Consider the following 26,137-nt stretch of genomic DNA (forward strand, 5'->3'; position numbering starts at 1 on the left):
GTTTTGCCTGTTGTTCTCTATAGTATTTCCAAAGCAAATCTTCTCATCTCCTGATTGTCTGTTCATATGCACCCTGGCAGGTCTACCTGACTGACACCATCTGTTATTCCTGTGCTTGGGGAAAGAAATTAGTCTCTTCAGTCTCTGTAGGGAACCATATAAAAACAAATGCTGAAAACCTAGTTGCTGTCTCTAATATACTGCAAAGTCTTAAGCCAGTGGTGTTTATATCTTGAGTTGCATTGAATTTAGGCTGTGGAGAAATGCCAGATCTTTTTTGCAAGTTGTTGCAAATATTTGTTGACAATAAATATGACAGGACTATCCAGGATGTCTATGAGGAAGAGGTGTTAAAACAACATTTGTGCATATAGCTCTTTATAATATATTCTTGAAAACTTGTAGCTAAAGTATGTTTGTTACCTTGACATAATTTGTAGATTTATTGTCTTAAGGCATGAACATTAAGGGAAAAAAATATTTTTAAAAACCAAGAATGCTTTCAACGTTTAAACAAACAGGACAAGAATTGGTTTGGGGCAGGAACTACAACTGTGAAAATTAACCCCCCCTTATAGGAGTCCTTCTCTACACTTTGTCTTTTCATCTGGGATGCATCATTGCTTTATTGTGATGCTTTGGGTCAATCAGATTTTTATCTGAACTGATAAAGAAGGGTAAATCCTTAAGTAAAAAAGGAGTATTAGTTATTTGTACCAGAATTAACTAGCTGTATTTCATAAGGAAACTTGCTGAGATGCTTCAAAGGGTTTTTAATAACATGGGTACTGTAGTTCCTGGGAGCTAAATAAAATTAATGAGTGCTTAAAGCTTGAAATGTTAGATCTCATTCATAAAAAGTCTGGAGGGTGGTAACCTACAATAGCTGTTACTAATATTCCTATTTCCTTTGCTTTAAGGAGAAATATCTCCATAGCTGTGAAATCAGCAGCTTAGAAAATTCTTAGATTACATGCTATGTAGCTTTTACTGGTAGCTTTATTCAAGCAAGCGTTGGCTGACACTGCCATAGTAGTGTCAGAAGCTGTTTGCTTCACAAAACATCTCTCTGATTAGACTGTGGGCAGACATCTTGGCATTAAAGCTATTAGACTATGGTGGATTTCACTGAGTTTAGACATACATTTTTCTTAAACATTTTATTTCTTCTTTCAGACAGTATAATTAGAATTAAACACACAGTCATCTTTCTTTAATCAAGGCATATTGTAAAGGACCTCCCACACAGCTCTTATTGTTACTGTGATTTTTTCCTGCTTGAAGGTGACATTAACCTGATGCTTCTCCAGCAGAAACCTCCTTGAAAGAGACTTTGAACCTTTTTCTGAAAAATCTGTTCCTATTTGGTGCTGTCAGATTAAGTTTCTCTATTTCAAGATAGCAACCTTCTGTGGGCGACCAGGGCTTTCCTGCCTTTCCTGGTATTTTTTTCCTACTGCTTCCAAGTAGTGGGACAGGATCAACATCTTTCTGGAGGTTCTCTGGCAGTTTCCAAAAGTGCTGTCACAATTAGACATGCAGTACCACACACGACAGATTTTCTGCCAGCCATAGAGGAAGATACAGACTCAATGTCTTTCTGCCTGGAGATGTTTTTGTTACTGCCCCAAATCAGGGATTAATTTATATTCCAGAAAGTTAATGTAAAATAGCGACTATCAGAGTGGTATCATATTTACCTTGAATATATAGCAATATGTATTACCTAGCAAGGTGCAATGCAAAGAGAATTCATGTCTGCTATACCGTACAGACACCGTATCATTGTGCTAAGTGATTTCCAGATATAACAACTAAATGTAATGCAATTTTGAAGATCGTTATCATGGTCTGCTACAACAGTGGTAGATGCCACACAGTCTTAAAAAAAATATACAAGAAGCTACCAGTAGACACTATGTTATCATTAGTAAGCACTTTGGCTAAGAGGTTTCTGTGAAGACTAAAAATGCTAAGTACTCCAGTCATAATTAACTCCAGTACTCTGGACAGTAAAGGTCAAAACTGAAATATCTGGCAGACTCAGAGACTGACTGCATACTGCCGTGACCTAATTCTATCCAAGTTACTACAGAGACTTCTTTATCATAACCAGCAAAATGATTCAGTTAGAATGGAAAAGAAACTGGTGATTTCTACAATTTCTCTCTTGTATAAGAGAGAAAACAACATCTCTGAGCTGACTACCACCTCCACAGCGCACTTGTATCATCATACAAATGCTATCCAGAGGCAGAAGACATTTCCTCACTCACCTTAAAGCAACTGTGGCAAGCTAATTAAGTATTTTATACTCTGTTAGATGATTGTCTGCTTATGTGTAAAGAAGATTTCATGTCTTCAAGGTTGGCAGCAGACGTGCACACTTCAAGTAATACCTTTTCAATAAGCAAACTCAAAGCTGCCTCTAGACACAACCTATTGCTGCCAGACTGCAAACACTGGCCTCTGCGCAAAAATGGAGGTGGCAACTAGTTCACGTATGAAATTGAATTGTATTGGTCTTAAGTTTTCTGCTGAAAATTGTGGAAGGAAAGACTGAGTGGTCTTTTTATTTTCTTTTTAGCTATTATTAATTGACATTACTTCTAGAGTTCCACCGCCATGCATCTTTTCCCTTGGCTTTCAGTTTACAACTGAAAGGAATGGCTAAACAGAGACTACTCATGAGGCAGGGATTACCTGCCATCTCCTTCACTTTAGCTACAATCACGTGCAGCAAGTAGGGAACTGTAAAACAGTGAAATAAAAGAACAAACATAGTATTTTAAACAACAACACTGAAGATGCAATATTATAGCATGTAGATATAAAGGCATACTTTGGGAGCAGCTGAGTTTGCAGCCCCAACTGCTTATTGATGTGTGCAAAGAGCTATTGTTTTAAACAATGCATGAGCTTTACTGCCACGGGCACACCACATACATGTCCCACTTCCACGAAGAAAAGCACAAATTGCCTTGCTGGTTGCAAAACTATGGAGAACAGTCACCACTAATGAGGCTTTGCTTTTTTTGCTTTTCTGTGAAAAAAGTCAGCAGATTTTTTTCATTCACAGGCATGAAAGAAAGGGTAGGGGAAGATGCTGACTTCCAGACTCTGCAAATGTTAACAGAACACACAGTCCAGAAACGAGTGATTTATTTATTGTCATTCTGTTGTGAAATCACCACACTAATTTCCCACCATTGTGGGAGGAATAGATACTATGCATTCAAGTGGCCTTAAGTGTAGAAATAAGCTGCCTTCAAATGTCAATTAAACTGTCCTGAAAATGCCCATCATCTTCGTATATGAGAACACATTAACATAGTGAAGATGGGACACAGTTGGGACGGATGAATTTTAGAAGACATTTAGTTGAAATTAATGGAAGGTAGGTACAAACCTAACTGGATACCAACATGCTAAGAGTAATTATTAATGGACCACTGTTAAAATAGAGGGATCGATCAAGTGACATTTTTCTATCAAGCTTGGGGCTATAGGAATCTGGCCCAGGTCCAGTTTCATTCAAAGTTTCATTTGCAACCTGAATGACAGACTAAAGAACACTTCTGTTAAATCTGCAGACAGCATGAAACTGCAGGGGACTGAAAGGATACTGGCTGACAGGATTAGAATTCAAAGTAACTTTGACATATTGGAAAAATATTCAGAAGAAGATATGAGAAGGAATTCGGAGGAAGTGATGCAAAGCTGTACACTTAGGCTATGTTTCCATAATACTGCTTAATCACCTTACCATTACCACCTAGCTCAATAGCAGATATAATGTTTAACATCACCGTCTGTAACCTACTACTGCATGAGCAACACACCACTTTCACCTCTACCCCAAGCAGCAACAGAAGCAGCAGCAGCAGGCTACCTGGAAGTAGTCAGAGAGCTGTGTGAAGAGGCACAGACTCATACAAATTACATCACATACATCAAGGTAAGTACATGCAGAAAGGGCCAGCGCAATCGTACGGCAGTCAATGGCACTAAATCTGGGCTGCTGTAGTCCTGCCACCTGCAGGACTTCCCAACTACATTCCCATCCCTTTGTTTTTGCTAGCACTGCTTCTAACACCACCACACAGGGACACAGTTCAGGGGTCTGACAGCTGGCTCCACCAAGGAAGTGATTACTTCTCAGCCAGAGCAGCTCCCAGAGCCAGCTCACCACATAATTACACGAGCTTGTGCAACACAAGGGATAAGAACGTACATCTGGGGTTGAGGGGGACAGCAGGACCACAGCAGCCCAGATGTGATCAGCTTCAGGCACCATGTCACTGTAAAAAGAGAGAGGACTCAACTAAGACTTCTCTGTGAAGAATTCACTCTAGCCATGAAGACAAAGGGACTCCCACTCCAAAACCATCTTGTCCTATGAGAAAAGAGATGTCTCATAGCTGTGAGACGACCTCCAGATACGGGGCGATTGGCTGTAAAAAATGTGCTTGATCACCTGAAGGCCAGAGGAAAAGCCCTTAAAAGGAAGAGTTAGATCTCAGACTAACCTTAACAGGATTCTGCTTCTCTGCTGTCTCCTGCATGGTATTTGCAGGAGCAAAGAGAAGCAGATGGCACAAGGCAGAGAGCGAGAAGCCTAAATGGAGCCACGGTCAGCACCTGTGCCTGCCACAGCTTGTTCACTCACCCGGGATAAATGGGAGGGGCAAATGGTGCAGAATGCCCTGACCGGCTATTTTATGCAAAATCCCTGACTGCTGCTTGCTGTGCTGTGAAATTACACATATGCTGGAGTGAAAGCAACAAACATTTGTTTTCTGCGAATCTTGCTCCCAGTCTTTTTTTAATGGTGCTTGCCCTGCTTTGCATTCTAGACCCCCCAACCTATGCCAGCCCAGGCACAGGGCTGGCACAGCCTATATCCCAGAGGCTGTTATTTCATTGATTATTCCCAACACTGTCTTAATAGCCCCCAAAATTATTATAGCAACTTTTCTGCTTGGCAAAAGAAAAGCGCAAATGCAACCCAAATCTGTTAAAATGTAACAGAATATGTTAAAATGTAGCAAAGGGCTGACCTACGCAAGGAGAAATGCAGTTCTGAAAGACAGAGCGTGTACGGGCAACTACAATGGTTTAAACCCCACACTCAGCATGTTGCATCATGTGTTTTGCTGCATCCATCCCATCTAGTGACCCTTACAATCTGCTGTTGCTCAGTAAAAGGTATTTTCCAGCACTAGAAGGAATCTTGGTCTTCTGGGAAAGGATATCAACTGCCATACTTAGAGCACAAACGCTGAGGCCGCCGTGGTGGAGGAAGCTGCATGTATGCAGAACGTGGCAGACAATGCAGCGGTCTCTTCGCCACTAGCACCAACTCTCCGTTATCTGCTCTCACTTCAACAAAACCACATAAGACATGATCACCTGGATAGAATCTATAAGGAAGCAATAAGAGCAACTGGAGGTTTAGAAACATAAAGAAAGATTAGGAGAATAAGGGCTATTTATTCTGTGGAGGAAAGACAAAGGAAAGCCTCATAACAGTCTTCAAAACTTTCTGATGGTGAGAAGCAGAGCACTGGAATAAACTGTCTGCAGTAATTAAACTCAAAGTCTTTAGGAGCTGCTCAGACAAGGACCCATGGGGAATGTGGAGGTACACTCTTGGGATGAATTGGTGAGCTGTGCCACCTCTGCCTAAATTTTTATGATTTTATAAATAATACACATCATTGCATTTGCATCCTAGAGCAGACAAAACAGTAAAGAGATTCATTAGATATGGAAGAGGATTACAGGGATTTAGTTAAGAATATTGCTGTAATCAGAGTCCCCTCTTATTACACTGAAGGGATTCTTGCTCAGAAGTCAGAGGCCCAGACAACTCTGCAAGCCATACTACCGGTGCCAGTTCCCCTTCAGTCTTCTAGTTATTTTTCAATTGCTCTTTCAATTGTCTTTGTTTTAATGTATGTTACTAAAATAAAAAATCACTAATATTTACCAAACCCAGAAGTATTTTACAACTTGTATTTGTACAAATAGAATATGTTGCCATCTATTTGTGCACTATTCTGTGGGTTTAATACTCTTAAACTACATGGAGTTCTTCATCCAGCTATTCTTAAGTCCTTCAGGGTGTTGCACTAACAAGTACGCTCTGGAGAAATGCTTCTGGAACCACCTCCTGTCTTTTAAGGCAGCATCAGAATGGTTCCAGTAGTTATTCTGTCAACAAACCCATTTTACTGAACTACCTGCACAATCTGATTTGGCTATGCAAGGTAATGATAACAATGAAGCAGAAGATCAGCATAGGAACTGCTTCAACAATCCCTGATTCCTCATTCAAATCCCTCTATGGAAATGTTCATTTTGCTAAGCTTCTCCTCCTTTTGCTCATCCTTTAGCAGGTAACTGGTCCTTTTACTAGTGCACTTGTCTACCTGAATCTCACTGCTTGTTTCGTTTCAGCTGTCTGGGTGTGCTCACACTGCTAAAAGGAGGAGGAAGCCTGGATGTAGTCTGGGTTGCTTCCAAATGAACAGACTAAAATGTTGTTTAGTGCTTTGCTGTTGCTTACACTCCAGGGCTGAATGACAATGTAGAATACAAGTTATGATCATCTGATTCCAGATTTTGTGATGGTAAAATGAATCCTGGGAGAACAGACTTCCTGGCATGCTGCAGTTCTATTCTGGATGCTATTAATATTTCCCATCCCCTGCTTCCAAACACACACTCTTACTGCCTTTTGATCCAAAAAGTTATTCAGTTTTCTGGGTTCTAGGTGGATCATTCTAGGGAGAAGGGGAAGCTGATGTTAGGGCAATTACTGTATTTCATTGCTTTATTTACAAATGGGTTCGCTTTCTCTAAATATAAGAAAAATCAAAATAATGGTACATAATTCTACAGCTCCTATCCTCAAATTTGTCCCGTCCAAAACTCGATTAAAAATCTCTTTTTTTTTCTCAGCTTTTTTCTCAGATCACAGTACCAGTCTTTTGTGGGTGTGCCCTATTCCATATTTATTTATCTGAGCAATGTTTCTGCCTCCTTTTGTAAAGACAAGTGAAAAAGAACAAAGCAATGCCCTTAAATTCCTCTGTTGATATATGCTTTCTTTTGGGTGGAGCCTGCTGTTGTTTCAGCTGCTTTTTTTCCATTAGAATGTTTAGTAACTTCTTAAGAGTTAATCTTAAATTAGGGCTCTTATAATGCTCAATACATAACAACATACTTGCCCTTGCTGAATGTGATGATAAACCCTGATTTTTTACTGCAGTATAGGACTTCAGGAGAAGTAGAGAAGAAAGTCATAAAGTAATCCTTTCATTTTTCATCTGAATTTTGCAGAGGTTTCAAATATGCTTAAATGAGCTTTGTAGGCTGTACTTCCCTTGGTCTTTGTCTTCTCTTCTGTTTATTTATACTATTTTAGCCCCCTCAGCAACACTCAGTAAATAGTCATTTCCTTTCTGTTAAAATCTACCACTGTATGATGTTTATTCCAATGCATGTTTATTACCGTTTTAGCTGAAAATCACCATCACCACCAGACTGCTTAATTCAAGAAGTTGTTAGTGGAGGCTAGCGATTAAGAATGTAACTAACAGAAGTTAGGAAAATGAAAGCAAACACAGCTACAGTTCAGCTATGTAGCATACACAACCCTGCATGAAGTGAAAGTCAAAGAATTTATTTATATTACACATTACATATAGAATCAAAACACTCTTAATGTAATAGCATTTTTGATAAGCATACGACAGGAGCCAACAGAAGTGTATTTCTCATTGATACCGAGTCAGTAAGTCTGATTCTGCTCAAGCCTGATTTCCAGTTTGTGGACTCAATAGACTTCCAGTCCTAGTGGAAGAAAGGTTAACTGCATGTTTTTCCAACAGAAAACTCAGAAAGAACAGATAAGATCTCAGGATTTTTGAGATCTTAAAAAAATATGTGTCCTGCTCATTCACAAGACAGAAGATTTCTTAGTATTCATTGGGTAGAATTGTTCTTTCCTTTTCTCAGATTGAAAACAGAAGCGCATTGAGAGATTTTACACTAAATTGACTGTGGCATGCAATGTCTCAACTAGAAGGTGACAAGAGCAGCCTGGAAGATGAGCTTCCAGCCAGTCTTGCTATAGTCCGCCTTTAATATGCTACTCATGCATGTGTCCACTTATTGATGCAGTCTTGCTACTGCCTTCCCATAGCCATACCAGTAAGTACATTTTCTTCCTTTGAAACAGCACACTTTGCTGTATGTACATGTCTAATCTGAAAAGCTTTAAATAATCCTGAGACCTCGTTAACAAGACAGACCCTAACATACAGCATTTCTTTAAACTAACATACAGCATTTCTTTAAACCTTTGTCGGTAAGTTCCTTGTAAGACATACAGTCAATTCACTCAAATGAAAAAACAGGTCACCCCATTGTACCTTGCCACTGAACCACTGCATACCTCCCATTCCTGTGCTTCAGATCCAAGTACTGTGTTTTGCCACTCTATTACATTTTAGTTATTTTCCTTTAATAAAGTGAGTTCAAGGCATTACCAAATCAAAGTTTTCCACTTGTTCTGGTGATAGGCTGTATAACTTCTTGGCATAAATGCAAGTTTTGTTACAAAATGATGTCAATAAAGGACTGCTATACTAGGTCACTGAAGAGCTTATACAGAACCTGTTATACAATGTCGAGTAGTAAAAGTGAGCTATCAGTAACAAACGTTGACAATGGCAACAGAAATGATAATGATGTTTAGCTACCTCACAGTTGTTGGAGTTTTCCACAAAACCAGCACTTTTCATGCAAATAAGAAGTCAGAACCTGCTGATAATAATTTATGAAAATGACATACTGTTTTACAACAAACAAGCATTATGTTAATGCACAAAGTCTAAACACTCTTTTGGACTACTTCTGGAAATGCAGAATTGTATAAAGGAGAACTGCACTAGCTCAGACACATGGTCCAACAGTGGCACAACTGAGACCTCAGTGCTTGTGGGTATGTTTTATTATTGCTGTAAAATAACAGTAATTTGTGGTAACACGAGACAGAACCCTTCTTCTGCAAACACCTATAACATTGCTTTCATTGTCATTCCCAGAGTTTTCCAGATAGTGGTTGTAGTCTACAGCAGAGCTGAGCTAGCATCATACAGCACCAGGGAGAAACACAGGATTGTAACAGAGGCTGTCACAGGGAACTTAGAACGAGGATATAGAGAGGTTAAGCACCAGCAAGAGGTCATTTTACGTAAATAGAAGTGGAAAGCACTGAATTTAGTCAGCTGATTATTCATCTCATATTAAATTTTGCTTGAACATTTGGCTGTGGGATACGAAAATGCTAATGTGACTCTACGGATATTTTTGAAAGCATAATAAATTTGAAGAGTACATAGATAATCTCATAGAAATAAATACTTTGGACCACACTGAAAATGGCACTCACGACAATACCACTTAGACATTAGAGATATTACAATAATTGGTTTCATGTAAAACAGATAGCTAAAAACATTGGATTGGTTCCCAGGAGTGTGCTAGAATACATCACTGAAGAGGAGCTCTTTAATTGAATGCATATAGGAATAGATATAACAGCTTGAGCCATACCCAGTGTGTCACAAACCTTAACAATTATGGCTACATTTCATTTTGCACACCATCTCATCCCCATAAAATAGCTTGTTTCAAATTTAAAGGTACAGAATCTAGTCTATTTTCTCAAGTGGAGTTTTCTATTATTTGAGGAAGGAAACACATCATCCTGCTTTTTTACCGAAAAGAACATAGTACAGTCTTGGAGCAATATAAATAATAAATCTCTCTTTTATGCATTTATAAAGAATCCATCAGTATGATACATATTTAACATACACGCACTTTAAATTTCATTATATATGTATGTGAAAGTTAACTACACTTTCTGGTTTCCATAAATGGTCCTGTATAACTGGTTTATAAATATGGGCTAAGTATTTTTATTTTCATTTCCCATTTTTTTAAGTACATTTATAGAAGCTGAAAAACTGTTTGCAGCTATGTTTATCCTTTTCCTACTTGGGGGAAGTGGTATCCCTCCATTTTTTTAAAAGGAGGTGTCAATATCTAGACTGTTTTTTTGATGAAGTATTTATATATTGGTGTATATATTATACTTGAATTTTGATGCAGGAAATGAAGAATTTTCATTGGTGGAGTGTACCTACCCTGTTCTGATTTTGCAGTTGTACATGTGGAAATGTAAAAACAGAGCCACTCAAGCCACAGGGACTGCAGACCACTCTGATAAAATAATCAGACATCCTGCATTAAAGAATCTCCTCCAATATTTTTTTTTCCCCAAAAAAAAAGATAGGTATTATAGAGTGAGTCACCTCTACCTTCGGCCAAAAACAACTGTGCCCTGTAATGGCTCTCTTCTGAGAGTTATCATGAGACAATAGCTTTGGAAATAAAGGGGTGTGTTGTCTGTTAGTATAAAGATAATGAAAATATGTGAATGGAAATCATGTGACTTCCTTGGAATGTTATATTAAATCTCTTGATTGACTCTCATATATCACTTTCAAAATACTGCACCAATTCTTTTCCCTTGGTTAGAGATGAAACAACGTAGTATTTGCTCAACAAGTTTCCCAACACTTAAAAAACACTTCAGTAAAAGTCTGAGCTGCTTTCAAAATGGCATATATACTTTGAAGCATATACTGGAATTCACTGGAAGTTTTTGCAGAATCTATTATTCTCTTACACAACAAAAATAGGTTGTAAAAAGCTATAAATGTCAAATTAGGTTGCTTGCAGTTTGCACCAGAGTAGCCTCATTTCAGAGGTGTTCAGAAACTACAGGATGGAGTGGATTGCATCAGCTCTGAATCTGGTGAAGATAGTTCCCGTGACATGCCATTCATGCACATGGCAATTATGGGGCAAATTCTCATGCGCAGCTTACTCTGATCAATAGGGACAGTTTAGTTCTGTAGAGCCTGACTTTCTTCATGTACTGCTACTTGGGATGTTAATGCAGAGGAATTAAGGGGCTGCCTTATACTCCTTACGCATGTCATAGTAAGGAACTGCGCTGCATACAAGCACTACTGCATTTGAGTTCTTAATGGTAAGTCAGTTGTCTGGGGGTTTTTTTATTATTTCCTTCATATGATATTATAAATGTTAATATAAATGAAGGATTTTTTTAAACTATTATTTTTAATCAGATAAACTTACTAGCTACTGACACCAAGCAACATGCTGGTATGCGATTTGTTTCTCTTCATTGACAATATGCTTATAGTCTTTTGTGCCAAGGCATGAAAAGTTCATTACTTACAGCATAGGGTATTACATCTCCTTGGATTATAAGTGTCAGTATTTTCTTGATGGACTATTTAAACAATTTTTTGAGGCAACAGTCTCTTTTTTTGCTATTTTAAGGCACATCATGATTATGTCCCTTTTTCTTCCTATCTAGACTTCAATGATGGGTCGGTTTTTTTGTTTTTCCTCTGGGTACTGATGATAAATTCTTTTAGCCACTGAGAACAGTGTACCTATTACCACTTTTCCCTACTTCTTTGTCATTAGATGGTGACACCAAAGGGAAGACTGGCAGATGCCTTAAGAGAGTTAGTGCAACTCTGCTCAAACACAAATAAAGCTGATGTAAAAGGACTGAACTTTATGGCATCCACAAGTCTGTACATTTCTATTGAAGTTCGTCACTGTCTGCCACTAATCCTACAAAGCTTGGCAGGGATCAGCTGCTGCTAACACCAATGAAAGAGGGTCTTTGTTATAACACTCTTAGTTTTTTGTACATATTGAAGACCTTGTAAGCCTCACTCAGATTGTCTGTTACTTAGCAAACATTAACAGTGTATATAATTCAGTGCTTTAGAAAATCTGTATTTTGGGGTTTTTTTTCCTGTTATTTCCATTAATCACAGATGTTTTTATTTACAATTCATGCTTATGATTGAATTCTCTATCCACAATAAATGCCTCATAAATAAACATTTGATTTTTCTGGCCTTCTCTTTAGTGGCAAAATAATGATTGCATTGATAAAGTTCAAAGTTAAAATGTTTTGCCTGTAGTGGATTTATTATTACCACTATAAAAGTTATCCTCAAAGAGTTAAAGTTAGTTATCCCAATCCTCTCTGCTTAATGAAATTATTTTGTTTCCTTAAACTGTGTTTAATAAGTAATAAGGGAGACTGGAAAATTAATATACATCTCGCTGTATTGATTTAGTTTTAGTTCATTCTGGTTTTGCTCTGAAGTCTACATGCCTTCAGGTCCTACCTAATCTATTCATTTCTGACATGCGCATCTTTCCACTGCCTAAGCGCCTCTGCTGTTCTTGAAACAGCCTCAGAGATTATTTAAATCCTTATGCTTTGCTTTTCCAACGGTTTACCATTTCCCACGTAATTTTATTATGTACTCCAAAACATTATAATTGCACTCTAAGAAACTCCATTATCGTATCAAGTCTAACTTAACACTGAACAGCATTATCCAAGTATAGTCCCTGCATCCATTGTCCTGCAACTGCAGGAACTTTGCCAGATCCTCCCATGAATTCTACAAGTGCCTGGCAGTAATTCCATATTTAGGACTGCATTTTACAACGGATAGCTACTAGTGTTGAAAGGTAATGACTTAGTAATAAGGGTTGTGCATAAATAGGTAAGATGCAAGCAAAATTAAGACTATAGGGCTATGGTAAGTGCAATAAGAGCAGACTGCGTAATTATTTAGATGACAGCATAGGAAATACAATGGTATATTTAGAACCCACAAAATGCTAAATTCAAACTTACAAAGTGCAGGGCCACTGTGACTGAAGCAGTCAGATTTAGCAAAGTAAGGTGCCAGCTGTAGCATTAGTTAACATATTTAGGATGAGCCCAACAGTTTGGGAGTGATCTGCATTCAAAAACAGGCTCCTAAACATGACACTGAAAGGGAAAGGATGAAGAATTAACCCCTGAGTATCAGTCTTGTCCCTTTATGGGTATCAGATGTAAAGAGATGAGTAAGAGTATCACCAGTTAAACTGAACTACATGAGAATAGGGATTGTATTAACCAAAATACTTTTTGTTTGATTTTTCTCCAAGGAAACAAAGTGTCTTTCTAAACTAATTTTGTTTTTAAATAGGCATCAGAATGTTTCACTTTCAGAAGCTAAAGTCCAAGAAAGGGAGGTTAGACTCGGAACTGGTACAGAAGACAAGGCTGTTTTTAAAGTCCAATGATTACAACAGTCTTACAGTCATTCTCGAACTTGTCTGTCTTAAGAGATTTTAAAACACACGATACACTGTAGTATATATTAGTATACATCAGTACACTGTCCTATCTCCCACAGTGTGCTTATGCATCTTCTGGAAGACTTCAGGAATTCAAAATCTATGCCAGGGACTGTTCTAACAATTTAGCAGTATGGCTGATTGCACTCCAGGATCCATGCTGTATTTTTGTACTTTTAATTTAGCACTACAGATGTGAAAATCTGTCCCTGTCAATGGAGATGCACCATGCTCTGTTTTTCAGTGAGAGTGTTCTCATTCTTGCCTGCCAATTATATTCAGTTGCATCAATTACACATTTTCTGAAAAAGAGGGACAAAGTCTCAAATCTAGATGGCAGGGAACTCACCTAAGCCACAGATTTGAATTGCCGACTTCCGTATCTCAAGACAAACTCCCTGATGTAGAAGAAAAATTTCTAAACACTAGATGTTGAGTAGCTATTAATGGAAACTTTTAAGACAGACATATGCACAATTCCAGATACACTTCCCACCAGTCTGAAAGCGCTTCCTATTTGGTAACTCCATAAAATCTGACCTACAGCTGAACCAAAGTTTTATAACAAAAATCCTGATAGACAAAGCACAGTCTGAAGTGGAAGATGGAATGGCTGCACCATTACCACCCTGTAAAATCATCCTCAGAGACAGCGTCAAGGTCAAATCAACAAACTGATTAATCCAGTGAGAAAATACCCCTGCATCAAATGTCAGACACTTAGACCCACACTCATCTCAGCCCAAGGTTGCTAGCCACTCAAAACCTGCCTTCTATACTGCCTGCTGTCGTGGTGTAACCCCGGCCAGCCACCAAGCACCACGTAGCCGCTTGCTCACTCCCCCCCACCCCCAGAGGGATGGGAAGGAGGATCGGAATGTAAAACTCAGGGGCTGAGATAAGAACAATTTAATTGATAAAGCAAAAGCCGCGCATGCAAGCAAAGCAAAACAAGGAATTCATTCACCACTCCCCACGGGCAGGCAGGTGTTCGGCCATCCCCAGGAAAGCCGGGCTCCATCACACGTAACGGTTACTCAGGAAGACAAACGCCATAATGCCAGATGTCCCCCCCTTCCTTATTTTTCCTCCAGTTTATATACTCAGCATGACGTCATATGGTACGGAATAGCTCTTTAGCTAGTTTGGGTCACCTGTCCTGGCTCTGTCCCCTTCCGATTTCTTGTGCCCCTCCAGCCCTCTGGCTGGCAGAGCCCAAGGAACTGAAATGTCCTCAATTTAGTATAAACATCACCCAGCAACAACTAAAACCATCAGCGTGCTATCGTCATTGTTCTCACATCAGAGCCAAAACACAGCACTGTACTAACTTCTAAGAAGAAAATTAACTCTATCCCAGCTGAAACAAGGACATTTGCTTTAGAGAAACCTGCCAGTTGTGATGTGCTGGCTCAACTCTCTTACCCCAAGCAGGAGCACCAACCACTCTCTTGAATAATCAATAACCACTACTTCTGCCTGTGGCCAGTATGCAAGAACACGAGAGCACACAAGTGAAAATATGACATTAATTTGACATTGCGTGTTCTCTGTACTGCAAGGGGAATGCGCTGCATGGTCTAGAGCTGATCTGCCTTCTGAGTCTTCTCTAGTCTGCCACCCTCCAGCAGCACAGAGGTGGACTAGCAATATACTGTAGGGATGAGATGAGGATTTCCTTTGTCCTCTCAAGAGCTGCCAAACTCTATGGACAGCTCAGCTCAAAGTTTTAAGCAGGTGTCACAAATACAGTTCATCAGGTGGTCCTGCATTAGCACAACTCATCCTGTAGGATGGACAAGACAGGATACACTACTCCTTCATCCTCACTATCTTTCTATCCTCATGACTTCCTCTTCTTTTTCTCCTCCTGACCTTTCTGAAAGACCACTTCCTTGTTATCACACCATTCAGTGCTACTGGCTATTAACTCTCAAACTCTGCTACAAGTTCTGTGAGGTCCTTCAGATCACACAACTCCATTTCCAAGAAGAAGCTGAGCAGTCAAGCTGGAACTCCATGTGGGAGCTTGAGGCTTGGCTTGCCACACAACCCTTGGGAAATTGGCCAAGGCAGAGGAGGCAGGCTTGCTATTTGCTTCAAGCTGATGTCTCATGCTCCACAATCTCATGGTTTTGTTGTACAATAAACCAGGTGTCATCACCATTCTGACGCTGTGATACCTGGGTAAAGCATCTCCTTGTTGGGACACCTTAGAAACACAGAGAGTAGGCCATATTGTCAACAGTGCAGACAGCACTAGTCCATAAGGACAATCTAATCCTAATTTTTGTCCACTCCCAGTCTTCACTCTGAGCTCCCCTTTCTCCAGCAGTTCACTCTTGGACTGAAGTTTGTAGGACATTAAGACACCTCATACTAACTTATTCCACATTTCAGTATGCCAAGTACTAGAAGATAACATTAAGAAAAAACAAACATGGACAGAATTTTATTAAAGGTATGAGTAACCTCAAAAATAGCTAAAAAAAGGTTTGTGGCATTTAGATTCATAAGTGAGAATTGAGGCTTTTTATTGACAAAGGTCAGTAGTCAATACGACTGTGCGTAACCAACAGACATTTGCATTATGTTGCTTTCCTAAGATAACTTGCCTAGATAAGACAGCATTTCCTCACTGATTATAGAAGGAAGAGCTCTGCTATGAGTCAAGGTATTGGACTCATACCCTACAAAAGTTTTCACTTACAGCCGTCCTAGTATTTTTTAAAAATTTGTGAAAACTATGCAAGATTTACTCCCTAATATTCTGGGTATATTTTAGCAATCCCCAAGAAAAATGTAGGATTTTTGGCTATAAACTTTTCTCTCTGTCATTATCCATATCCATTAAGCCTGCTGACAGTAGGTTCAGTATGGGTCAGCAGTATGCCCTGGCAGCCAAGAGGGAAAACCACATCGCAGGGTGCATCAAACACAGTATAACCAGCTGGTCAACAGAGGTGATTGTCCCACTGTATTTAGCATTGGTGCAGCCTCACCCTGAGTACTGTGTGCAGTTCTGGGCCCCACAGTATAAGAAGGATGCTCAAATATGTTCAGAGGAGGGCAACAAAGCTGATGAAAGGGCTGGAAGCAATGTCCTATGAGGAGTGGCTGTGGACTATGGGTTGTCTAGTTTGGAGAAAAGGAGGCTGCAGGGTGGCCTCATTGCTCTCTACAGGTCCCTGAGGAGGTGAGTGGAGGGGGAGGTGCTCAACTCTTCTCCCTGGTATCCAGTGACAGGACACACGGGAATGGTTCAGAGCTGCATCAGAGGAAGTTTGGACTTGACATTAGGAACCATTTCTTTACTGAGTGGGTGGTCAAATGCTGGAACAGGCTTCCTAGAGAGGTGGTCAACACTCCAAGCCTGTTAGTGTTCAAAAGACATTTGGACAATGTCCTTAACAACATGCTTTAACTTTTGGTCAGCCCTGAAGTGGTCAGGCAGCTGGACTAGATAATCCTTGTGAGTCCCTTCCAACTGAAATATTCTATTCGTATAGTCATGGTGCTGTGCTACACAAACTAAATCTTCTTGGTATAACTTGAGGGAATGACTTTCTCCACAGAATCCTTCCTGCCTGAGAGCTTCCTGAGGCATGGGTTGGTCCAAGTTCTACAGATTCTTTGCAGACCCTTTGCAGGTCTGAAATGCCAAACTAGCCAAGTACAAGCATCAGGAACACGTATAGAGCAGAAACTTGCTCAGGCTGAACTCAAGAGCAGAACCACGACCTCTGAAGGGAGTTCCTCTCTGCACTGCCTAGGGCCTGCCATGTCCTCCATCAACAAGCAGTTGTCCCACAGGGTACACTAACATTTCCTACCATTTTCCATGGATTCCAGATCATCAGCTGCAGGCAAGCAACCAACGCAGCAAAGGATGGCCTCCGAAAGGCACCCAAGGCAGCTAGTTCACCACTGCCAGATATTCCCATTCAAGGTAGGTTACCTGGCATAAACTTGAATAGGTGAGGCCAGGACTCCACCATACAAGGATAGAAGACTTCATGCTAGAAGACTTTTTTTTTATTATTTTTTCCCCCAATGTATTCTCCACCTGAAAGGTCATCACATTTTATTTAACAGACATTCATGAAGTACATGATAACATATGCTTTACTTTTGACTGGAAGTCTGACTCTGGGAGATGAAATACAGTAATGCTCTTTTGTTAAATTCTACTCTGTTTTGAGCCATGCTTCATTGCGATGGAGAAACTTTGAATTCCTATGTTTATTTTCCATGTCAAAGCCAGGTGAAATTCATTCTTAGTTCCCTGTTTTTGACATTATTTCTCTACTTGACTCGGGTCCTAGCCAGATGAAATTGCATTTAATTTCTTAGGGTTTCCTAGTATTCTAAGGTGTCTTTTTGAAGAGACCACTTTCTAGTTTCCAAATTCTAGCGTGGCAAAGGAGCACTGTCGTTTTCTGAACTGACTTCCCAGAGTCTCTCCTTGACAGAAAATTTCTGAGAGAAATAAAGGTGTTTTGTGTTTGACAGCAGTACAGGCGCTTTTTTCCCCCTCTTTCTAAAAAGTCTTAAATCCGAGAACATTCCTCTTGTCTCTTCACTTCATGCCCACGGGAACTAATGTCTTTTCGTTCCTAAACATAGTCCGGTTGCCTTCCATGTAAGTCCTGTCACCTGAAACTTTGCTGATCCTGGGACCAAATTGTAATTCTGTAAATTCTCAGAAAAGAAATCACCTTATCACAAGTTATACATCAGGGAGCTGATGCAACACAGCACAGTATACTGAATATGGTCTGGTGAGTGCACAAGTGGCCCATAGACTGCTATCTTACCTATTTTCATTAGCGATTGGGAGCTGCAGGGTCAGAGTAAGATCAAAAAGGCATGTCTACAAAAAGATAGTCTACCTCTGTTGTGTTGTCTTCTTTGGGCACAGCTGAGCTGCTGACCGGACGTGGTTAAGGGTGACATAAGGCTTGAGAAATGACCCTCCATGATGTGCTTGTTCTTTTTATTGTGATCACAGTGGTGTTTACGATTGCCTAGGTACTAGAAAGAGGGAGTTTCCCTCTCCTTGTGTTACTCTCTTCTCCTTGTGTTAGCAGGCCTGTTTACCAGACCAAGTGCAAAGATGGAAAGGTTGTGGCAACTGGGGATAATGACAAAGGGTGAAGTAGCAGGCCATCCAGGGGAAATGCAATCTGTACAGCATGAATATTAGAAGAATCTTTCTGGGCCTGTAGCAAGATAACTCATCAGCAGTTGGTATCCCTGAGGGCTTCCCATCTGATGCATGTTCTAGAGATGGCCCAGGGCCCTGCCGCTTGATCCAGACAACACAATCCAGCCTGAGGCATCATGAGAGGGGCAGCACTTGAGGGCATCCTGAAAAAGCAGTGCAAACATATCCAGTCTGACCCACTGAAATGAACACTGGATTCCAAAAAACCTCTGAAACATTCTTATATAACACACACGAGTACACACATTCATCCAGGGCATACCTTACAAATACTGTGACGATAAGATACGATTACCAAATTCAAATTAAACAATGTGGTTCTGCCAAACCTCAGTATGCAAAATTCCCTTTAAAATGAAAGGTGTAGACTCATTCGTGTCCAGTTTGACCCTTTACATAGCATACTTCTCCTCTAGTGGTTAAAATAGTATCTTTTGGGTGTTTTGAGGGAAACGGCACAACATGCCAACAGTCCTTTCTGTGATTTCTTTCTTGCCTTTGTCTACATATCACCACTTTAGTTGCAGTGGTGTTGTTACTATTAATACTAGGCAAAACAGATCTTCGTAAATTCTCCACAAAAGCCTGAGATCAATGCAAGGGAACACAACTACACAGTAAGAGTGGGAAAAGCATACAATCACACATGCTTGAAACAGAAGTTCCCAAGCAGGCACTTCCAAATCCAAAGGATCTGAAAAAATATAATTTTTTGAACTAACTTCTTAAATTTGCAGAATTCACACTTATTTGTTGACATCAGTCTCTAGAAATACACCTATGAGAGCAAGTATATTTTCAAATAGGTATTATTTTCAACAGAAGAATGCCACAAAGTCATTCTTAAACAGCAGACACACTTGTTATTCTAAAGCTGCTACATGCTGTATTGGTATCATTAAAACGTGAGTTAGACCTCCAAAATCATAGCAGACACTTAAAAATAACCAAGTATCTGCTCTTTTGGGGGTTTGGTACCTTTAGAAATCAAGAGAAGTCTTTCTCCAAAACTGTGCAAACTGATTTTCAAAAATGGAACCTGTTTCAAAGGGGTTTACCTGAACACAACACCAGGGATTGATACTTTAAGAAAAAAAAAAATCGTAAGACTTGGGATGAAACAACAGGATCCAGTAACAAGGCTTATCACATACTGTTTTACTGTAAGTCTGATGTGACTTACACGTACTATGTAAATTTCTCAGTTTAACAACTACAAGCCTGAAAATTGTCATCCAGTAATTAGCAGCTGACAGACTACATTTATTGGCGTGCTTATTTTTTAAGTTCAAAGATAAGCAACGAGGCTAATGAGATTTTCTGTGAAACACCTTCTTGTTGTTTTCCCTCAAATCACTTTTAATAGAATTAACAAATACACCTCAGAAACCTTGTAAATACTAAGTACCTACAAAGAAGGCCAGGAAAAAAATACTTTCTCAAACTATCTGTAGTTATCAAAGAAAGAAATTCTGTGAAAAAAATACTCATATCAAAGAAAGATAGGCAGAGCAAATACTATGAAACAATTTGTTATCGAGCTAGTCACTGAAGGACAATAACGACATGACTCTTGTGGGGAAAAAAAATTCCTTACACATTTTGAGTCCTATCCCAGGCAGCTGCTTGAGGGATCATCGAATACGCTAGCCAGCTCATCATGTTCTCTCCCTGCTATTCTCACAACTCCTTTAGCATGCCCTTTCATTAAACAGACATTAACTTTTGCCTTTGTTTGATCCATGATGTTAACCTCCAATTCTGAACTGTTCAGTTTAAAAGGCACAACTTTCTTGTGCACTTTCTCTCACACTGACCCTCATTCTTGTAATAATTCCCCTTAAGCACCCTAATCTATCTCATAAACTTTCTTGAAAACTTAATTAAAATGTCTTCAGAAACATTTGGGCAACCATGTGTGAAGATCACAGACTGTCATACAGACCAATAATGGTCCAGCATTTCCTTATATTCACTCAATTGCCTTCCCATTAGTTAATTTTAGATCCCCAGATTTCTAGAAGTTGACTTACTGTTCTGTGTTTGCAGAGCACCTGGTCCTTGGTTTGGGTTCTTACTGGCAGCAACACAAATAAATATTCTGACATACAGATAAAGATTTCTAAGGGCTCAATAACCAAAAAGAAAAGAAAATTTATTATTTTAAAATCTATCTTACAATTTTGAAGGTCTGATGTTTTTAACAACACCCGATGAACCGTTAATGCTGGTTTAAAGTCAGTGTAGGAAAAAAATGCTTGTACAAATCAAGTATTCTGATTTTCATACCTTCTGCAAGGGAAAGAGATCTAAACTCTGAAATACCACACCACTTTATGGAGTTGCAGTCTATGCATATCCACAAGATTAGAAGCTTTGCAGCAATGTGCAAAGCCTGAATCTTTCAAAAGTAGTTTTGTTATTTATTTCTCTTTAGTAGAACATCTGTTAACTGTGTGACTGTGTTGAAGACAACAGCGACATTTTATCTAGTATTAATTGCAGATAAGAAAGAAAGGAGCATCCAAAGTCAGAGGAGAAGGAGCAGTGATGTGCAAACAATCAGGAAAAACCTAGAGACAAAACAGTAGTAGCAGATCCCGCACAAACAAGCCTAATTCACAGCTGCCCCATTATCAAGCCATTCCACTGCTGACACTTATTCACAGATCCCAAGAATGGTGCTGGATGCTGAAATTAAATGTTGCTCACAAAGACCTAGAGGCCAAAGTAGACAGGTAGATGAGCCATGGTGGCTCATATGATAGTGGGACTAGAAAGTCTAATGATACTCTTGAGTATAACAATGAGGGAGTAGAGAACCAGGAAAAATTCTTGAGGTGTTAGAACTACAAAAATGATGGAAAGGCTGAGAAAATATCCTTTTGGTGGGAGATGCAGGACTCACACACACTAATAAAAGTATTACCACAGAGTAATAAGCTGCCTTGTCAGCTGACCCACAGTCACCATCTGTGTACCAAATCTTGGTTTGTGGCCAATGCAAAGCAATACAAATTAGCTCTGCCCTCTTTAAAAGATGGGAGTTGATCAAATTGGTTTATCAAGAAACAAAACTGAGACATTGTATCATTGCAGTGTACTAGAATGCTCATAGGGAGAAAAGTCTGAGTACTTAGCTCCTTAAGCTACCGAAAAAATAACAAGCAATAGCTGGAAGACACAGTAACTGTGACTAGCCATTGTCATAAAACACTAACAGAAGCAGTGGATTCTCCAAGCTGTCGAGTCTTGATACCGAGATTAGATATCTTCTAGAAGGTTCACCCAAGCACAAGTCTTTAGCTTCAGGAAAAGGATAGTCGAGTCAAATACAGTCTGTCAAGCAAAAAGGCCTAGCAGTTTCATTGGGACAGCAAATTTTTGAATCTGTGAAGTTAAAGATCAGAAGATATTACCGCAACCATCTAACCTAACCTGCTGTGTAAATAATGGCCTACAGAATTTAAAGATTCATTGCACGATGATACTGTCTTAGTTGTATATACTCTAATATAAAACTGAAGATGCAACCACTAGAGACTACATTGATGCGCTACAGATTCAAGACCTGATAGAACAGCTCTTGCATAAAGTTAAAATCTAGTATTATTTGTCTTTCAGACCCCAAGTTTTTCATTCCCTTCAGAATTTCTAAATAAATATGCTGCATTGGAAGATGTGATATTTTTAAAAAGTCTATTAAGTTTGGATAATGGCGTGAGAAGTATTGCTCTAAACGTATCACCATCAGCTGACACAAAAATGAAGATGTAAGATCACACATATTTTTAGCAAGAATGAATTATTCATACTCAGTCTGGCCACAGATATACTCATTTATTATGTGACATACAAACACAGACAAGAAGTTTAATGCATTAGCACCAGAACCATTTATACATGTACATGCCCCATTAACAGAAACGTGCACAAGTCTTAGCAAGGAGGGTGGTTTATAATACCAAGTTATTTTGCTTTTAACTTCTGTCTCCATATAACGGTATGAGAGAAAACAAAGAATTATTAGAATGAAAAAACTAGTAAGAATTAAAAAAAGGAAAGAATATGCAGATAGTCATCGTTCATTCATCTGCTTTGCTACAAACAATAAAATAATAAAGCTGACAAGCTTCATCACATATGTGAGAGGAGAACTTCTCTTAACACTAGCAAGGATCGCAAAGGGCAGTAATGTCTAGGTAGGCCTGCAGTTATTTATTTTGACATTTTACAAACTGCAGCAAAAGAGTACCTGCTTACTCATCTGAATTCCCCGGAGAGTTTTAAATCACAGTAACAGAGGATCACTTACAGAAAGCTAATAACTGTATCACCAGCGGGGAGCGAAAGAGCCACGGGAGAGTTTCTGGGCCAAAACAGACTTCCAAAGCTTTCTGCACTAACAGGCTGGAAGTCCTAAGGGCTTTGAGGCCAAGAGAAACCACTACGATGGATCACACCGCTGCATTCCCAACAGAAGCAAGCACCATGCCTGCTCGGTGACACCTTGCCAGTCTCCCTTCTGCCGCATCAGTCACAAACGCCACTGCTGGGGCCGAGTTTTGCCCTTTCTGCCTCGATTAATCCTTGTCGCTTTAGAGTACAAAGCGTCTCCTCCTCTAATAACACTTCCTCTTCGAGTACAGCAACAGCTTTCTAAGAATTTAGATATAAATGTTACTTAGCCTGGAAGTATTTTCACATGGACCTCTTGGGAACGACAGCATTTCTCAACTTTAGCTCCCTTGAAACAAGGCAGCAAACTCGTAAAACAGATTTAACTGTAAAAATAAAGATTATGAACTGTGGGGGGAAGAGACTGTCCCCGCCACCGCCGGGCGGCCACGGAGGGGACAATGCGGACACCTGTCCTGCGGGCTTCCACCCGTCCCTCCCGCGTCAGGCAGGCACCGCACCTCACCCTCCCCTGCCCTTGGGTTTTTATTGTTGTTGTTAAACACGACCTTAATTACACGGCTGGTTTGGTCCTGCCTGTCCCTGGGATCACCCTGCCGGTGCCTGCCGTTAGAGTCGCGCAGCTCCCCGCCAGTCCGCCCGCTCCGCTGTCCCCGGCGGGGCTGGGGAAGGAGGGCGGGGGCCGCCATCTTCTCCGGGCGGGCGCCGGGGGGCGAGTGCGCGGCGGCAGGTCTCCCGCGGGCGTGCCGAGGCTGAGGGGGGGGTCAGGCGGCCGCGCCTCGGCCCGCCTCCGCCCTGCGTGTGTGCGAAGGAGAAAGCGAGAGAGAGAGGGCGGGGTGTGGAGGCTGCTCTCGCCGCCGCCACCGCCTCCCCCCCGCTCGCCGCTGGGCGTGTGCCCGGCCCCCGGTGCTGCGTGACCGCGCGGGGAGGCGGAGGAGTGTGGGTGCGGGGAATTTCCTTGTGTGGCGACGGAGGAACAACACCGCTCCAGACGGCGGGGCTGCGAGGAGGGCGCTGCTGCCGCCCGTTGCCGAGCGATGTGAGGGGGGAGCCCCCCTGGGCCCTCCCCTCCCCCCGGAGCCGCCTGCCTTCCCCCCCTCCCCTCCCCTCACTCATCCCCGCCCCGCCATGCCGGACCAGATCTCCGTGTCGGAATTCGTGTCCGAGACCAATGAGGATTACAAGTCACCTACCGCCTCCAACTTCACCACCCGGATGGCCCAGTGCAGGAACACGGTGGCGGCCATCGAGGAGGTGAGCCCCGGGAGGGGAGGCGCGGCGGGGCGGGGAGCGGGCTGCGCGGCTCCCCCTCCGGCCTGGCTGCCCGCCGCGGCGGCAGCAGAGAACAAGGCGCTACCGGCGCTGGCTCCTGCCGCTCCCTCTCCGCGCCCGGCCCCAAGGAGCGCCCTCGGCCGCCGCTGAGAGGAAATGGGGCTCGCCCAGGTGCAGAGGGGAAAGAAAAGGAGAGGGGGGAAGGGCTGAGGCGCTGCTGCCCCCGGCCCGCGGGGCTCCCCCGCTCTGAGCTCGCCCCTCGGCGGGGCAGGGGCGCCGGCCGGCCCCCACCCCCGCTTCTCTCAGCCTGGGGGCAGGGGAAGCCCGAGCCTTCGGTCCTCTCGCTCCTCCTGGCGCCCGGGGAGCCCTGTGCCGGTCGGTTCCGCCCGCCCTTCCCTCCCTCTTTCCGTCCTACCTGGGGGGGGAACTCGAACTCTCCGGCCTCCTTCCTCTGCGCCTGCACGGCGACACCTGAACCGCCTCGGCCCCGCCGCGCCCGCTTCCCGCCCCGCCGGCTGCCGGTGGGGCTTGGGCCCTGGCAGCCCCAGCCGTACGGGCGGCTGGAGTGTCCTTTCTTCCCCCTCGTGTGTGTGTGTCTGCCTGCCTCCTGGCACAGGTGGGATTTAATCTTATTTCCTGTCACCGCACATAAAATATAAACATCCTCCCTCTCTCGGACATATGCTTTAAGGTAGCCTTCCCTCAGGAACCGCTTCTCAGGGTCGTGGGGCGATGCCCGCCCTTGCCGGGGGGGGCGAGAACACGGTTCAGCCTCCCCGCGGTGCGCGGGAGCCTGAGCCTCCTCGTTTCTGCCGCCTCTGGGGCAGCCGGGGCTGCGGATACTTCGTGTGAGCCTCTTTTGTCTCATGAAGAGACCTGTTTGTTTTTCTTTCTTTAAAGATACTCGAAACGTGCCGCTGAACCTGATGGTAAGAGCCCTCCCTACCACGGAGGGTGGCTGCCAGCACTGGAGCGGGAGAGGGAGAGACTCTTTCCCTCCTGTTTCAAATCAGAGGGAAATGTGGAACAGGTCTGAACACAGTGAGGGCACATTCCACATCCCAGTCATATATGCACAATGAAATGAGAAGCGTCTGTGTATCTTCATTCCTCTAGCAGCTTCTCTGAAGTAACTTGTGTGTGTGTAATCTTACTTGTGATGCAGATTAATTTGCTCCATCTACCTGTTACATCAGTCCTTACAGTGTGTGTTTAGTTGATTTGTTTTGCAGTATGTGTGTATTTTAAAAACAGCCTCTTCAGCAAAAAGAATCTTGTCAGTAGTTGATGCCCCTTCTTACAAAAGAACTGCCACTAGCAATGGATTATTAACATGTCTTAAACGAACAAAACCCAGGTTAGGTGCTTAAACAGCCTTTTCAAGATTTTCCTGTTTTGCCAGTTCTCAAAACCACTAAAGTAAGGAGTTGAATTCAAAATAATCTGCACAGAGGGAATTACTGTTTTGTTCCTGAGGTAATTTTCTTCCCTGCAAGCTTGCACTTAAAGGCCTGGATTTAATAACACTTTATTAACCTGATAGTCTTAAGATCAACAATCTGTATCAGAGAACTTTTTCTTAAAGAATATTTATAAATAGTGGATTATTTTACTTATAAGGTAGAGCTGCTTAATTGATTAAATTCAAGCAAGTGTAAATGTTTGGGTCAAAAGCAATTTTGCTAGATTTAGGGATGTTCATTACAAGTGTCACAAAAATTAGTCTTTCTCTAAGCCCTAATTTCTAGAGTTGCGTGGTTGCAAAAATTTTATATAATTTCTCAGAAAAAAGATGCAGAGATTTTTGGTTTCATTTTCATGTCTGATGATACAAAATTTATATATGATGGCATGAAATTTGTAATGCATCTTAGGGTCTTTCAA

At 41.5% G+C, this 26,137-nt stretch overlaps 2 protein-coding genes across 4 annotated transcripts in view; one reads left to right on the forward strand and one right to left on the reverse strand.

Moving 5' to 3' along the window:
- MBOAT2 (membrane bound O-acyltransferase domain containing 2) overlaps window positions 1–24,846 on the reverse strand; it is a 174,036-nt gene extending 149,190 nt beyond the window's left edge. Inside the window, exon 1 of the mRNA XM_055714177.1 lies at window positions 24,669–24,846. The gene's annotated coding sequence lies outside the window, so the exon portion shown is untranslated. The remainder of the gene's footprint in view (window positions 1–24,668) is intronic.
- The window catches only part of ASAP2 (ArfGAP with SH3 domain, ankyrin repeat and PH domain 2), a 96,378-nt gene continuing 93,257 nt past the window's right edge, over window positions 23,017–26,137 (forward strand). Inside the window, exon 1 of one of the 3 annotated variants that reach the window (XM_055714174.1) lies at window positions 23,017–24,235. In XM_055714174.1, the coding sequence (XP_055570149.1) occupies window positions 24,110–24,235 (126 nt within the window). In that variant the 5' untranslated portion in view covers window positions 23,017–24,109. The remainder of the gene's footprint in view (window positions 24,236–26,137) is intronic. The other 2 variants (XM_055714172.1, XM_055714173.1) reach the window with 2 other exon arrangements.

Source organism: Falco cherrug, chromosome 6 (genome assembly GCF_023634085.1).
Source record: "Falco cherrug isolate bFalChe1 chromosome 6, bFalChe1.pri, whole genome shotgun sequence".
In the NCBI taxonomy this organism is placed as follows: domain Eukaryota; kingdom Metazoa; phylum Chordata; class Aves; order Falconiformes; family Falconidae; genus Falco; species Falco cherrug.